Below are 17,655 nucleotides of genomic sequence, written 5' to 3' on the forward strand. Positions count from 1 at the left end.
TGCTATTACATTAGATTAACCACATTCCTCTGTTGAGCAGTGTGGTATATAAAAACTATACTCATCTACTGGAGGCCTGGTCACATCCGTAATATACCTGGACGGAGTTACTGATCAAACAGCCTCCACACTGCATCCAATTTATACTTTTGGTCTTTAGATTATAAAGCATGTGAAAGGTTGGAGTTGAAAAAAAAAGTACAAATAACATGGTAGACTAAGCAGTTTCCAACAAAGCAGGTGTGTCTGTGTGTATGAGTAAGTGAGAGAAAAAGCGTTAGTGCTGTTTAGCTTCTATAGTTCAGGACTAATCTTGCCGTTAGAACAGAAAGTAAACTTTATTGTTAATCCCACCTTTGTATTCTCTCCTACTCCAGCCCATCTCTTATCTTGATTTTTCTTAATCTTATTTTTTTGTTTTGTGCAGGCCGTACAATAATTTCTGTGCCTCCAACCGACAAACGTGTTATCAAAGGAACCACTGCTGTTCTGGACTGTAATGCTTCACATGACCCAAGGGTGAACATCAGGTACCTGCTCCTCTGTTTGTGTGAATACTCTTATACTCTGCAGTGGTTGCTTCTCTCTCTGTTTCATGCGTATTGTGTGTCTGTAGATAAACACAATATAAAGTACACGTCTTCCTCCTCTATTGCAGCTTCAACTGGGAACGTGGTGGGGTGGTGGTTCGGCCCAGCAGCGGGGGCCGTGTCACCATGCGGCAGGGCTCCCTCACTATTGGCCAGACGTGGTCAGGTGACATTGGGGATTACACCTGCACCGTGACATCACAGGCTGGCAATGACTCTCAGTCTGCACGCCTCGAAGTCATGTGAGTTTAAGGAATTTGCCTAAATGTTTTGACCGTGTCACCTGACCTCACTCAGCTGTTTTCCCCTCATGTTTTCTCTATTGTAATACTTAATTCAGTCCTAGTCCACTTAGTACCCAGTGTATGATATGAACTTGAAAAGTGTGTCAAAAAGAAATGATAAACTCAACAGTTGACTGCTTATTCTTTTTTATATGGCAAATTGCAACTGACATTACCTCCATCATTGACCAATATTTGTTGCTTGCCATATCTGCTGGCTTGTTTGCTTACTTGAGGGACTAATAGTGCACTTTATTTTGCCATACTTCTCAGTGGAAATGCACTTATGCACTCAAAGTAGCAAATGTAAAGTACAAATGGAAGCAAATTGAGACACAGCACCTGTCTCCTGTCTTTCTTCTGAGCAAGAGTTTTTGAAAGAAAGCAAATAATCATATTACTGTTCATATAATGGGATCACAATGCATGTGTGTGTGCTGTACGCAGTGGAAAGAATTGTCACATTATTTATGTGATATAACAAATGCACATAACTAAGTACAGAACAGGCATTGATCAAACCAGCTAGGATTGTTTGCTTGATTAAGAGATAAGGCACAGTACTTTGACTTGTTGTGCCGCAATCAATTGGGAAAACAAACCAATCCATAGCTAGCTCTCTGGCTGATTGATATCGCAGATATGATTGACAACTAGGATTGCTCTGGAGTTAAGCATTATATAGCTTCAGGAGAGGCAGCAAACAGGTAATTCTGTACATTGTCAAACATAAAGAAAGTTTCTGTATTTCTCAGCAGTCGTCCGATAAAATTACTTGTCACACACACGCATCATTAAAACTGTGAAGTGTAAGAATGTGGTGTGTAAGTTTGTGTTATTATTAGACAGTAATAATAGTAGTGTAAGGGCATATGTGCTATGAAATACATACAGTGCACCGCCTGCTTCGTCATAAAGAAGCCTTGTTTGTCTTCAAGCATAAAATGTACAGTGTGTTTATGTGCATTCATATTTTCATGTGGTTTGGATGAAAATATTCCAGACATGTCCCTGTTTGTGTGTTTGGTATGAGCAGGCATTCCTGAAGCTCACATTTAAAGATGCTACACACAGAAGTTTATCCCTCTGCTCTGACCCTTACAGCCTCATTACAGCCACTGTGAGAGAACAGTGGCTGGTGGTAGTGGCCTTTATATATTAATAGGTACTGTATAATATATTTATAAAAGGCACTTATGATATATTAATACAACTGCAGGGAAGGAAAAAGATAGAACATGAATCCACTCCCTCTGAATTATAAAGCGACGAGAGTTTACACATGTCAAACTCAGAGGAAGGAAGTGAGTCTCTGTTTTTGACTGTGCGAAAACAAATGGGGAACGAAGGGAGTTCTGTATGTGTGTGTGTGTGTGTGTGTGGGCGCGGGCGCGTGCATTAACATGTGTGACTGACATTCTCGTTAGCTCAGTATCACTGGGTCGCGGAGGTTAACAGACGCTGGCGGCTGAGGAGACAGACTAATTACCAGCAGGTTATTGGTTCAGCTCCCGCAAGACACATGCATGTGTTCGTGAGTGTGTGACTGTGCCTGTTTGTCTGTGTGTGTGGCGTGTTTTGTGCGGGCTGTATTAAAAGTAGTTGCTCCAACATTCTCTAAGCTCATCCATTAATTAATATGATCATGTCAGCTCAGAAAAGAAAACATCATTCTCCTTTCCCCTTGCACCACCCCCCCCCCTCATTCCCCACCGTTATTGCTTCGTCGTGGTGAAATACAAGTCTCCTTTTCCTCTAACATTACGACTCTCTTCTCCTCTCTCTCTTTCTCTGTTTCTGTTTCCATCGTATTCTGACTAAATACCCTCTGAAATATTAAAGCATAAAACCACACATCCAGCAATAACAAAAAACGTCTCTGTTTTTCAAACATTTATTGCAATTAAGAGCTGGCAGCCTGTCAGAGTGTGGAATAATTTATGAGCTTATGAATTTTGAATGCAGCTAGTTTAGGCTCAAGGGAAGTGTGTCTTTCATTATGCTTTTGTTGTAAATATATTTGTTCTGTACATGATGTGTTCATATATCTGTTATCAGCTGGCCTTCACATCGTGTTTTTCATCCTCCAACATTTTCTGAAAGAGATTTATGATCCACAGAAATTGGAATAATCACATTTCTGGACACTCTTTATTGCTTTCATGAATATAAAATCTATTGGAATGAATCTTTTTTTCTTTTTTGTCATCAACATAGCGGAGGGGTACAAATATTCACAAGGAATGTTTTTTAAGAAGAATTTAAAATAAATAATCAAAATAAAAAAAGGAAAACCAAAGCCCAAACAACATTACCCACTGCAACTGATTCCTTGCCTGACTTGAAAGTAAACTGGGTGTGAAAGCCAGCTTTATTTCACCACACACCTCACACACTTATAGAAAAATATACGCTGTAAATAATAATTGTTTTTTGAAAAGTCCTGACAAATTTTCATAGACCTCTTTTTTAATCCACTAATGCATTGATTTGTTTTTGCTTATTGCCAAATGAAATACCCAGAATACCAACATGGAAAGAGCTAGCCTGGTTCTGTCTGAGGTAAACAAAATCAACACCTTTAGAGGCCATAAATGAACACATTATGTTTCATTTGTTTAATTTCTAAAGAAAAAGAGGTGTAAACATAATAGGTTGTGCTTTTACAGGGGTCATGTTTTATTTCTTGGCTGGGTTCATTGAGGTTTCTGGAGTCTGCCTGCGGCTGAGAGCCAGTCAAATAAAACTAAAATATAAGCCTGTAAAAACACAGGTGGTCATTGAGTCAGTGATGATGAATTCTGTTACTCTCACACAAAGCAGATAACGTTTTTTCCCCAAATGTCAAACCTTTTTTCTCGAAAGACTTGGTTCAAATGGTCTGTCAACTACTATCAATCTTGGTTCTCATGTTTTTGGATCCTTCTTGTCTTTTCGGTGTTCAGTGAGCTGCCGCACTCTCCTCGCTCCCTGACGGCTCGTCTCAATGACTCTGATTCCCGCTCCGTCCTGCTCTCCTGGCTCCGCCCCTTTGATGGGAACTCCCCTCTTCTCTACTACCTGCTGGAGCTCTCTGAGAACAGTACGTGTGTGTGTGTGTGTGTGTGTGTGTGTGTGTGTGTGTGTGTGTGTGTGTGTGTGTGTGTGTCCAGGCATATACTTTATAGTCCCTGAGCGACAAACAGCTGCTCACTCGCTGTCTACCAGGCGCTGACACACACTCATTTACAAGAGGCAGACATATGGAGAATGGTGTTCCTGCGTAAATGTACATCCAGGTTCCCTATAAATAAACTCTTATTTTCCATCCACCCCTACCCTCTCCAACTCTCTCTTTCTCTCTCCCTCTCTTATCCTCTCTATACCACAGATGTTTTAACAGCAGGCCGGCTCTGTCAAATGAGAAATTGAAGGAGAGAGGGATTGAGTAATAGAATGACAGGAGAAACAGATTGTAGGGAGATGGTTTTCGAGTCGCTGTTACTCCTGCTGGAAGCTAATCACGTTGATAGGTTTACTTTGCATGCAGCGCCAAGCACGAGCTGGCCTGATGGACAAATGTCAATTAATGTAGTTTTAAATGATCTTTCTTCTTATAACCTTTATGGAGACCGGAATATGACTTCAAGGTTCATGCAATCAGTGTTTTTGAGTGTTGATTCAAAAATAATGATAGTCTGGTCAGTAAAGAAAGTGAGAAATAGATTTTTTGGCTCACTGATGACTACAAGGTGTGTGTTGGATTGTATTTTAGAGAAAATGGGCCATTTTACACACGATGTATTTTGATTTCAAACAATCGCTCTAATACACTCGCTGGCCTCACTTTTAATGGCTCACGCAATGTCCTTTTCACTTACACACCCCGCGTCTGGCTGGTGCAACGATAATAGTGCATCTCTCTGTGGTACCTCCAGGAGGAACACTGAGAGATAAGCTGGCAACAAGCTGGCAACAATATAGAGAAGCATCTGTGGTTCTTTATTAATCCTCCTCTTCCAGGAAAACTTTCTCTCTCATTGAGGTCTGTGATCTTTTTTTTCTTATAATTCTCTCCAGCTTACCCCCTCCCTTGATTCTCCCTCCCTCCCTCCTTGCTTCTTTTATCTATTCCTTCTTTCTTTTCTTTTTGATTTATGGTCCCTGAGTGTCCCTGTGTCTCTGTTTGTCCTGCCTCAGCCAGATATTATCAGCCTCTAATCTTGGTGTCCTCTGTCTAGACTCGCCATGGAAGGTCTACCTATCAGAGGTCGATCCTGTGGTGAGCGAGGTGTCAGTGGGCGGGCTCACACCTGCCAGGACCTATCAGTTCAGGCTTTGTGCTGTCAATCAAGTGGGCAGGGGTCAGTACAGCACTGAGACGCAGAGGTAAGTGTATGATATGCACACTTAAAAGATGCATGTATCATTGCCCAAATCTCCAACACACACTATAGGCTTTATTAAACACATATAACTTACTGTACTGGTGAAGCTACCATTTCACTCAGGCTTTCTTAAAAAGCATGAAACATTTAAAATAGAATATCGCACATGCTGTGATTCTTTTTATAGCCCTGTTCCACCACTGTGTAATAGACTTGGTCACACTGCCTTACACAAACTGGAAATGAATAACCTGGAACCCTTCTACAGTCAAAAGAGATAATGTGTACGCGCCTACACACTCTAATTTGTGCATCTTAGTGTGCGTGTGTGTTTGTGTGTTGCCATGATCATGAATAGAGACCCAGGATTTAGAGTGTTGATGAAACAAAGATGGGTTTCTAAAAAGGCAAGGGCCAACAAAGCATCTATTTTTGTTTAGAATCAATTTCCTTTCCAATGAGCATTTTATATTCATCACATCCATTGCTGTAGATGTGTATGTGATATGCGTGCGTGTGTGTGTGTGTGTGTGTGTGTGTGTGTGTGTGTGTGTGTGGTGGGTGCGTGCGTGCGTGCGTGTGTTTATCCCATGAGAAAGCACTAATGGGGGTAATTATGTTGCCTTAGCAGTGATGGAAGTGGATAGAGTGAAAGAGGTTTGAAGTTGGTGTGGCAGGCCTACTACCAATTTGGCCCCTGAATCTGAATACACTAAGTATGTGACACTCAGACACAATAAAACAGATGTGGCCGTGTTTTATGAACTATACACACACAATCGGCTGTGCCAGGCTGAAAAGAGTGACCACGGGCAGCAGAAGCCAGTTGTGGTTTTGCCAAATAGAATCTCGATAACATGACGCTTCACATTCACACACCTCAGAGTGCACTCTCCTTTCAGTTCCCTTCTCTTCAGCTTGTACTTCTTCTATTTTTTTTTATCCTCCTGAATCTTTTTGTATTCTACTCCTATTCAAAATCTCTCTCACTTGTCCTCCTCAGCCTACTGGCGGTTATTATTCCTGCCCTTCCTGCACCTCTCTTCTGCTACTGCATGTACCAGTGTATTGTTTGTGTCCAACCCAGTTTACAGTCCAAAGTTGGTTGTTGGGGGGGCTGGAGAATAGATTGCATTGATGCTGTCTAAATGAAACGCTGGAAGATGGACAAATTATCACTTGTTAGTGTATCAGAACAGATGGATACCTCTCTTCTTCAGTGTTTGTCTCATATGTAACCACGCGCACTTTGCTTTTCATCTGCTGGATGTTTGCCTGGATAAGACACGCACATTAGCAGTCGTAGATGCCAAGGCGCGTGCGGCACTTTACACAACAGGAGATTGAGGGATTGAAAATGTCCTACAGAAGTGCCGAGCTCCAAATGACAAAATGCAGTGATGTGGGCAGAGTGAGGGAACAGAGAGAGTGAAGGAGAAGCTTGTAATATTCATGACAAAAAGCCCTTATTAAAGTTTGAACTTCCAGCTGCTTCTGCGCTCTCCCATTTTGTTCTTGTCCGGCAGAAGTCTTTATCAAAACAGCATTAATTCATACTTATTTTCTTATTTCTAGATTGCACATGATTGCTTAAGTGTAAGAAAAAGTGTCCTTGGAGATCTACCTCTACTATGAATATATGAATGAATGTGATCAAAGTTGAAAAACATTACCTCTAAATGCAGATTCTCTCTTGGCGAATCCAATTACGCCAGCTGGAGAGTCACACACACACAGAGTTGTTCATGCATGACCTACACTCACACCATTACCATCTTTAAAGAGGAATCATTTACAGAGGAGAGACAGATTATGCATTAATGCCTGGCACTCCAGGCATCATCAGAAGTTTGAAGCATCTGTCTCAATTCTCTTTGCCTTTGCTCTTATTTTTAATTCAGTTTGAATCATAACACTTCAGACATCAACTCTCGCCGTATTAACTGATGTTATAAAATAAAGTACTCTCTTTTAATGCTATCACATGCACGCTAACAGACACTCAGTGTAAAAAATTAATGCTGCAGGAGCTTTGTGAGATTTAAAGATTTACTAGAGATTTGTCCTGTGCTTTCCAGCATGTCAATCTTGAATTATATGTCTGTGGTTGACTGTGGCTGCATCGATGTTAAAGGCGCCTATAGCATAGTGAGTGATTTATTAAAACTATAGAGAGGAAACATCAAAGGATTGCAGAGAAGGCTTTCTCTGATAAAAGCTCTACCAGTGGAGAAGCATTTTGCATTCCTGCGATCACAGTTCTTGCTGCGTCCACATACTGTGTAGCCCTTGAAAGTTGGAGATTTGAAAAAGGAGACAATAAGCTACAGCTATGTCGTACATGCTCCTGCCAGATCCCTCAGACACCAATTATGAGAGAAAGTAAAACACAAAGACAAATCAGACTCATATCACCAACTTACAATCCCTACATCTATAATTTTGTAAAAAGACATTTCCATCATGCAACAATATCCAAAAAACAGGTAAACCTGAGTCAAAGAATGAAACAAATGTTGTTTTTATCATAACCAACTAAATGAAAAACTTTATCTTTTTACAGTAGAGATTGATGTAGCTTCAGGAATCTACCTTGAACCCTATTCCTGTGACATTGCAAGGCATTCAAATCTTTCAAAGCTATTGCATTTGATAATTGTCTTGTAAGTGTTTCCCCTTTCATTATTTATATTTGTAATAGCGGGCAAAATAACAGGGTTAACCTTTATTTTTATTCCACTAAGTAAACCAGCATCTCCTGTGCCATCCAAGTCATTTTAGCATCATGACAATTTAAAAAAACTTGTACAAAATAAAGGTGTATTATCGTCACACATGTTGAATCTTGTGAACTTAACCATGCATGCATTTAACATAAACAAAACCCTGACGGAAATGTTACATATTCTCAGCCAAGATCATTTTATGTAAGTGTCTAGTCTAGTTGATGCTAAATGCTAACGTCAGAATGCTACTGTGCTCACAACTACAATGACATGTTGACCTTCAACAAGAATAATCTGTTTGCCAATTAAGTTTAGAGCAACCCCCCACAACCAAAATCACCTACACAAAATGTTTGCTTTCAAATGATTTGAAACATTGTCAGTGATCATTACTTTGCTGCAATCATCACTTTGTGACACCAAAGGGAAGCATTCAAAGTGAAATTGCAGCTTTCATCTTCTAAACTAACTGTGTACAGGCATCGAGTGCTTTGTATATGTATGTACACACAATACCAGGTAAAGCTGTGATAATCTTTTGCTTTGTTTGTGTAAAAGGTGTGGCTAAAAGGCAATCACCAATGTCGGTTAGTGTTACAACTGTTTGATCAAAATTGTGTCTTTTTTCGTATTTTTACATAAACTATTTATTATTCTACATATCAGACATAAGGACAGAGCATCTAGCATCAGATTGTATTTGTTTTGAAGCATTGTTGCTGGTATTCAGTAAGACAAGGCACTTACTAATGATGTCAATAAAAATCAAATTGTTTTGTTATTAAAGTGACAAACATAAAGCACATATAAGCACCGTTGGAAATGTATGCCTCAGCTAGTTTGGTCCATTGTGAGAAACTGCACTAAGCTTCTGTTTTTCCCCGACAAAGTCTCCTTACTGTGTCAGCTTCCTGCATTTGTGTTGCTTTTAGCCTCAGGCGAAAACAGCACAACATTTAAAGCAGACAAGACTCAAAGTGTCAAACGAGAAAAGAATAATCTCATCTATTCGGCTGGCTTCACCCAATCATGTCATATATGGTTTCTCTCTCTTCCCTTTTATTCTTGTTGTCCTCTGCTCATTTCTCCCCATTTCCTACCCATACTGGATCAAACTTTTACTATCCTGTTTGAATAGAGGCACATTTAACATTCCGGTAATACCATTAAATGTAACAGTCGGTGTGTATGTGGATTTACAGAGAAAGCCAGTGGGCATTAAACTGTGGAAAAAGACACAGATAGAACTTTTAGTAATTTCCACAGCATATTGACTCTCAAAATGCATGCCCTTCTTTTATATACACACACACGCACGCACACACACACACACACACACACACACACACACACACACACACACACACACACACACACACACACACACACACACACACACACACACACACACACACACACACACACACACTAGGAAAACATGTAAAGCGCCTGCAGAAAATGTGCTCTTTTTTTAATAACAAGGGACAGAAAAAGTATGTCACACAAAGTTATAGTTTGTGTTTGATTTGTTTGGAACTTTTGGTTTGTATGTTTTCAGAGGGAATGTGAGGTGTATTATGCGTAAGTTAAGGTTTGTATATTTACTGTAGTCTCTGGTGTGAAGTTGCTGTCCTCACACTGAACCCACTGTATGAAATATTTACCCGTAAACGGTTGGGAGGGAATTTAGTCAACTCACATGGACTTTCTGCTATCCAGTATAAGTGTGCCAGTGTGCGTGTGTGTGTTTTACGTGGAGGCAAATAGTGAATAACCACATCTGTTCAATACTGTATGGGTGTGTGGGTGTTTATGTAGTGAGCATTTGTGTGTGTGCATTAATGTGCATCATCAATTTCAGTCAAAAGCAGTGGCATAGTTGAGGATTATATATACCCCATTTCCAAGCGGCTACACTAATGCCCATCTCATTCACACTAGGCCCATTAGCCTGTGTGTGTGTGTGTGTGTGTGTGTGTGTGTGTGTGTGTGTGTGTGTGTGTGTGTGTGCGTGTGCGTGTGCGCGCGTGTGTATTCCTGCAGCACCTGGTGCTGTCTGACAGTGCCTAACCTAATGGAAGTAAAGCACAGCTGTAAAACCACTGGCCTGTGCCATATATCCGCCTGCGCAAGTCTCCAGCTAACAGCTTTCACACCCTTACTTTCACACAAACACACACATGAATGTGTACACACATTCATAGGCACATAAAGATTCAGACACACAAATACAGAGAGGCATACCACGGCTAATGGCTCAATAGCTCATCGAGAATCATTCTGGGAGACATGGGGCACAGAGGGGAAGTAAGGAGGGTTGGAGGGATGTAAATCTCCAGACATAATACATGGATGGGAAAAGACCATCGGATGTAGCAGTCTGTCTTAAGCTGGGAGAAATTTGTTTGGTGTGTGTGTGTGTGTGTGTGTGTGTGTGTGTGTACACATATGGGCCTGATTACGTTAGCTGAGCTGCTTACAGTAAAGCCAGAGGCTGACCAGCTCAGCCTGTGTGCTTTACCAACCATGAGAGGGCCGGCAGCCTTAATCACGGTGGGGCATGGAGGGGAGGGGAGGAGGTTTTACAGCGCAGAAGAGGAGGGAGGGAGATGGGTAAAAGATAGACGGATGAAATAATTGAGGCCAAAGGACACGATGGATGAAAGGTGAAAGTTTGCAAATGGGAGGGGAAAAATGGAGTAGGGGATCAAAGTGTCGAATGGAAAGATTGGAAAAGGTTTGGAGACATAGAGGAGACTTGAAGAGGGTCGAGAGGGTGAAGGATCGCAAGAAATAAAATTACAAGCTCTCGGTTCATATTCAATTAATAGTGATTAAATATATTTGTCGGTATTACTGTATTGCTGGCATACCGAGGCTTAGTGCTGCGTACCGGTACGCCAAACCGGTACTGGACTTGTAAAAAGTTTCGGTTCAAGTCCGGTTAAAACCGGAACGTCGGGAAAAGGTACTTGGACTCGCAAAAAAAAAATAGCACTTACGTATATTCTCCTTTTTATTCTAAACCATCTAAAACCTTCCATAGATTGAGAAATTTGCGCTGAGAAAAAGACGAAAAACATCGTGTCAGCTTCAGATATGGCGGCCATTACTGAACTCACGAAGTCTCGCAAAATATCGCAACTGCTCGCGAGATCTGTGTGACGTCAAGGGAATTTAGTGATGTGATTGGCTTAGACATAGTGGACAGGGCTGCTGTGGTCGCCATATTAGATATTTGGTAGTGTAGCTAACTCCTTTGTTTGGCCTACGGCGTCACGGGTCATGTAAACACAATGCTGCGGGGCTTTAAATCCAGTAAGGTGTGGGATCATGTGACGAAACTGCCGCTAGATACTGCAAAGTGTAAGGGTTAGAATACCATACGTTCACTTTAGTTACTCACACGAGCCATGGGTTCAGGTCCGGACAACCTCTGGACTTGAGGCCGAACCTGAACCTGAATGTGAGTCCAGGTACTCGGTCACTACCGAGGCTATTGTGGTAGGGTCTACTGCGAAATAGAAACTGCTTGCTTGCTTGTATAACTTTGAAACTGAAAAACCTTAAGTGAAAAGGAATATAAACAGCAATCGGCCATAAGTAGACAATAAGTTCATGTTTGTTGTTATGATCAGCCAGTCAATAAAACACAGTTGTGATTCAACTTACTCAGACTTCATGAACGCTTTTGCATTTGTTGTTTTAAACACCCAGGGTCAACTCCATCATTACCAGGAGAAATCCTCTGGCGCGCTGGAAGTGATGCGTTAAACCTTTCCATCAGCAGCTTCGGTGGTTTGTTTGCAATAAATGAGCAATATAGCCATTTGAGATAGAAAAGCAAATGTAGTAAATGAAATTGCATGACACAAGTGGAGAATGAGGGATAAGAGAGATGAGCCTAGAATTCAATAGGAATGAATCAGAGCTGCTTAAGCTGTGAGATGATTCTCCATTATAAGTTGCAGCTTTGTCCCATGTGTCTCCAGGGACAAACATGATCATGTTTTGACCCGTTTAGTTTATTTACGTAACTAATAAACATATCCTTGGCTACTGTCCATATATGTTGGACATAAGATGAACAGCACAGATACTCTGCCAACACTAAGGAATACAAAAGTTCTCATTGCAAAACATCTATCAAACATATTAAAAAGTTTGTGTTTTCTCTTTCTTTCTTTCTTTGTGTGCGTCAGATTGATGCTGAGGGAAGAGGCACCCAGCGCTCCTCCGAAGAACATTGTGGCCAGTGGACGGACAAACCAGTCCATCATGGTCCAGTGGCAGCCTCCACCAGAACCCCAGCTAAATGGAGTCCTCCGAGGATATGTACTCAGGTATACTTCTTTCTGCTTTTTTATTCTACCAAAAGGTAAACAATGCATGGTTTTTTGACAGTTAGACAGACAAATTAAACAATTTCACACTATGGAATTTGGAATATTGTGACTTTTTCGGAATTTCTGACATTTAAAAATTACAATATCAGAGATGTTGTTGTCGGTGACACCTATGACGATATGCAGTAATTGCAGGCATTTGAGTCTCGACTCCCAGATATTCAAACTGTGTTGCTGCAAATGCCAGGGCATTCTGTATGTGGGCCATGGTGAAAGATAATGACTTAACAGGCATTTATTCTAATAAAAAGATCAAGATTATTAAGTGAGCATCCCTAAAAAATAACTGTCTGATTACCAGATAATTGTTAGCTCCAGCCCTAGATAGAGAACATGTATGATCATGCATATTGTAATTGGGTTTACACTAATGTTTTTGTCCCGCTGTCCCTCTTTATCAGATACATAACCACACAGACAATCACACACAGACACAAGTGCTCTTTGCAGATGCTCTGGCTGCCCTTGGTCCTCTGTCCTTCCCTTTGATGTCTACCTAAAGTGTGACACATTGGGTGTAATCAAACTGTCATCAGCTGCCTCACACACAATTTGCATATAATTGCAGTCGAAGTTATCAGGTCTTTATCCTCGTTCAGTGTATCGTCTGCCTCCACTTCAGAAATCAGTTGAACATGAAACTACACGCTGATACATCTCTACTGTATCATTCCAGTTTTATTATTTACTCCCCTCCCCCAGTGTGAGTAGTAGTGTGTCAGGTGGAGGGAGAAGAGAAAGGGGTTATCTCCTCTCCAATACAGATTCTCTGTCAGCCCCCAGCACCCTCTCGCTTTTTGTATCGGTGTGCGTGAGTGTGTTCCTGTGTGTGGGGTGTGTGTATACAGTTTGCATGTGTGATAGAGCGCTGACTCAGCCGGTGAAACGTTGAAATATCCTGTTACGGAGTAGGCTCCGTATTAAAATGCTGACATGTGGATTATTACTCCATTCAGCTCCATCAGATATGTACAATACCTAAGTGGTATTACACCTCCCTGTCTAGTCGGGTCATATATCCTTTTAAGTGGACATTTATATCACATGTAGTAAAGCGAGGCCTTGGAGGTGCACTATTCGGAGATGTCTTCCAGGCATTAAAGGTTTTTATTCTTTAGGGCATTCGGACATGATTCAAGCAACTTACAACAGAAAGTCCTTTCAAATACATTAACCGTCTGTCAGTTGGCCAACGAAAGTGATACTGTGTGAAGGAAAAGTGTTTGTTTCTTTTAAAATGTATTCAGAGACATATACAGTATGCACCCTAATATAATGTTGTATTTGTATGTCATAAAGGGACTTGTAGTCCTCTTTGTCAACTTACCGTGATAACAAAATGCTCATTGTTCACAGTCGAGAGACGTGGTGTAAATCATTGACAATTGTAGTTTGGTAAAAGAAAACGTTTTTAAATAAATACTACTGAATTCACAGATAGAAAAATGTATATTTTTGACATTGGGTTGTGCCTTCAAGCTGAGTTTAAAGCATTTATATAAAATGAGATTACAAAGCATTCATTTATTACATTTTTAGAAGTTATTTATACAAAATTCTAAAAGCTGTGTTTTATAAAGAGGATGGAATATGCAAATGTACAATATTAATGTGCACAATATGAAAACATAATAATTATAAATATGGTTTGATGTAATGCATTTAGTCAGATCTGTAGGCTTAACATTAATTCAACCTGACGATCCCATGGGGCGGGATGAGACTCAGTATCAGTGGGGGTCCTGGACCTTATTGATGAGACCACATGCCGTCATGAAGAGCTGTTCCTTTGGTGTGAGGATTTGGTCTTGATGGACCACAGCTTCCCACCAGAGGAGAGGAAAAGGACTTTATTGAAACATAAATACAGTAAACATATCAGGAGCAGTTCTGCGTTCATTTCATGCTCAAAGGCACTTCAAAAGTCAGAAGTAAGAGGCAGGCAATGAAACCCCAACTACTCAGGCTTTTATATTCTACCCCCTGTATTTGTTTCAATTTATAGTGAATCACCGTCATTTCAATTACAACAAAAGAAGTTTACAAGTGTGTGTGTGTGTGTGTGTGTGTATGTGTGTGTGTGTGTGTGTGTGTGTGTGTGTGTGTGTGTGTGTGTGTGTGTGTGTGTGTGTGTGTGTGTGTGTGTGTGTGTGTGTGTGTAGGTACCGTCTGGCAGGGCTGCCAGGGGATTACCAGGATAAGAACATCAGCAGCCCAGAGACCAACTACTGTCTGCTGAAGGATCTGATCATCTGGACACAATACCAGATCCAGGTGGCTGCCTTCACAGGAGCCGGTCTGGGCGTCTACAGCAGTCCTGTCACTGAGTACACTCTGCAGGGAGGTGAGTTAACACACAACACACACACACACACACGCACACACACACCACACACACACACACACACACACACACACACACATACACACACACACAAAGTGTTACATCTCCAGCTTGAAGTACAAAGCAAATACTAAGAAATGTTGAGACATAATGCCAATCATCCCCCATGCATACACACATTTCCATAAACATTATAGTAGCATAACTTACAATGTACAATATTTGAATGAAGTTCCCAGAGTAAGATCTTTCTTGCTCAGAGAGTCAATAAATCCTGGACCAAAAAGACCTCACATGTGGGCACTCTCACATTACACACACACACATGTTCCCTCTTTGTTATAATGTGCCCTGGAGGAAAATGTGGTTGAGACAAACCTGGAGTGTTTTAAAGTGCTAACTTTATGATCAAATAAAAACTATAATATATTTATTGCAAAGCACTAGATTATTTACATTTTTAAATAAGGCTGACATTATTAAGTCAACATTCCACACTTGATCCCGCACATTATTATGTCTTATACGAGTTAGGTGTATGTATAGACGTTTATTATTAATATTAAGGAACAGAATAGAAAGCATAAATATATAGGTTCATAACCAAACAAAAACATTTAAAAGAAAGTGATATTTCATCACCCACTCATTTAAAATGGGTTTTTCCTTCCCAGATTTATTTTTAATGTGGATATATTTTGAAGCAATTATGTGGTTGCATATATCCCTAGATAGGACTACAGATCCATTTCTGTAATAGTAGCATAAGTTTTTTTTAAAGTTTTTGGATAGGGACCAGACCACTGAGCAGCAAAGGCCAGTTGGTTTCACTCTCAGTGATATGATGAGGAGTGTAGCTTTGAGAGGAGCCAGTTGATGTAGTTCACACTCGAGTCAAAGTTGTTCCCGAGGCGTCCCCTCAAACGCATATCAGCTTCAACCAACTGGGAGGAGACCCAAGGGGCCACCCAGGACTTGCTGGAGGGATTACACCTCCCATCAGGCCAAGGAGCACCTCAGGGTGCTACAGGATGAGCTGGAGGAAGTTAATGTCTGTACTGCTGTATAAATATATTATATGGTATTTATAGTGTGTTGACTGTAATAAACATGGCTGCGCAGAGGAACACACTTCAAAGTCTTTCTATCATAAATCAATGAGAATGTAGTGAAAGACGTGAGATTGTAAGTGAAGACGTTAAAGAGAGACGAGAGGAAGTAGTTGTTGGGGTAAATCTCCTTCTAAAAATGTCCTGACTTTTATTTCGACAGTATATAATCATTATTAAAGACGGGCTGGACTACACACACACACACATGTGCACATAAAACTCACTGTCATTATTACAAGAGTTCAGGACAGGTTTATAGACTCAAGAGATGGAGTTAGGCTCATTAATTATTCTAATGTGTTTTAATGGGAGTGGCTGCGATGGATTGGACATTTCTCTCTCACTATCTCTGAGAGGATGTGATTAAACTCGGTGTTGGACTCTGATAACACTGCTCTTCTCCTGCTCTCTCAAACACTGGCATACGTGTATATTAAGATCCCCAAGAGCACAGAGTTTAGTGTGTTATCTGCGGCTGTGAGCTGCATGGGGTTAGAAGCCGATCCCCAGGAGTATAGTCAGCGTGGTAAGGGAGGAAGGGGGAGCATCTTTAACATCAATTAATCTTCCGTCTCCCTCTCTGTCTTCTCTTCTTTTGGCTCTCTTCTCACTATCTCTTCCCTTCAATTTCACTCCTTTTTGTTCTGTGTACCCCCCTCCCCCATCTCTCTGTCTCATGGCCTCTTTGGCTCCAACGTAAGATGTAAAGGGCATTCCCATCATGCAACAGTGCTTTATCACTCTGTGGCTCTCTAGCATCAGCATAAACCCCTTACAGTGTAATCGCCATCACATGTGCCAACAGACACACATACTGTATGTATATCACACACACATGCACACACACATTTCACGGTCACACTCTTCTCCTCTTGCGTACTGTTACCATGGACCCTCTTTCTCTGCTTACTGCTGGCATGATAGATTCTGTATAATGCGTAAATAATCACATATAAAGGAACCGTTATACACATGAAAGGAAATGTGAAGAAAAGACATGAGACGCCCTGGACAATTCTTGGATAGGAAGGAATAAATCAGTGCATAACTTGTGTAAGACATGTTCAGCCCTGGTGTACCAAATCTAACTCTAGCCAGCATCCTGTATATTTTTCAAATAAAACAAGTAACCTACATTTCATAGAGGAAAATGCTGTAATATGTACAATATACAGTGGGGCAAAAAAGTATTTAGTCAGCCACCAATTGTGCAAGTTCTCCCATTTAAAAAGATGAGAGAGGCCTGTAATTTTTATCATAGGTAAACCTCAACTATGAGAGACAGAATGAGAAAAAAAAATCCAGAAAATCACATTGTAGGATTTTTAAAGAATTAATTTTCAAATTATTGTGGAAAATAAGTATTTGGTCAATAACAAAAGTTCATCTCAATACTTTGATATATACCCTTTGTTGGCAATGACAGAGGTCAAACGTTTTCTGTAAGTCTTCACAAGGTTTCCACACACTGTTGCTGGTATTTTGGCCCATTCCTCCATGCAGATCTCCTCTAAAGCAGTGATGTTTTGGGGCTGTCGCTGGGCAACACGGACTTTCAACTCCCTCCAAAGATTTTCTATGGGGTTGAGATCTGGAGACTGGCTAGGCCACTCCAGGACCTTGAAATGCTTCTTACGAAGCCACTCCTTCGTTGCCCTGGCGGTGTGTTTGGGATCATTGTCATGCTGAAAGACCCAGCCACGCTTCATCTTCAGTGCCCTTGCTGATGGAAGGAGGTTTTCACTCAAAATCTCACGATACATGGCCCCATTCATTCTTTCCTTTACACGGATCAGTCGTCCTGGTCCCTTTGCAGAAAAACAGCC

The 17,655-nt window shown here is 40.9% G+C and overlaps 1 protein-coding gene across 1 annotated transcript in view; it reads left to right on the top strand.

Annotated features, from left to right (window-relative positions):
* The window catches only part of LOC134865237 (protein sidekick-1-like), a 215,319-nt gene that overhangs the window by 143,497 nt on the left and 54,167 nt on the right, over window positions 1-17,655 (top strand). Inside the window, 6 exon segments of the mRNA XM_063884715.1 lie at window positions 428-530; window positions 659-832; window positions 3,820-3,956; window positions 5,095-5,242; window positions 12,170-12,310; window positions 14,536-14,717. Coding sequence (XP_063740785.1) covers window positions 428-530; window positions 659-832; window positions 3,820-3,956; window positions 5,095-5,242; window positions 12,170-12,310; window positions 14,536-14,717 — 885 coding nt within the window.

This window comes from Eleginops maclovinus, chromosome 5 (genome assembly GCF_036324505.1).
Source record: "Eleginops maclovinus isolate JMC-PN-2008 ecotype Puerto Natales chromosome 5, JC_Emac_rtc_rv5, whole genome shotgun sequence".
Classification (NCBI taxonomy): Eukaryota; Metazoa; Chordata; class Actinopteri; order Perciformes; family Eleginopidae; genus Eleginops; species Eleginops maclovinus.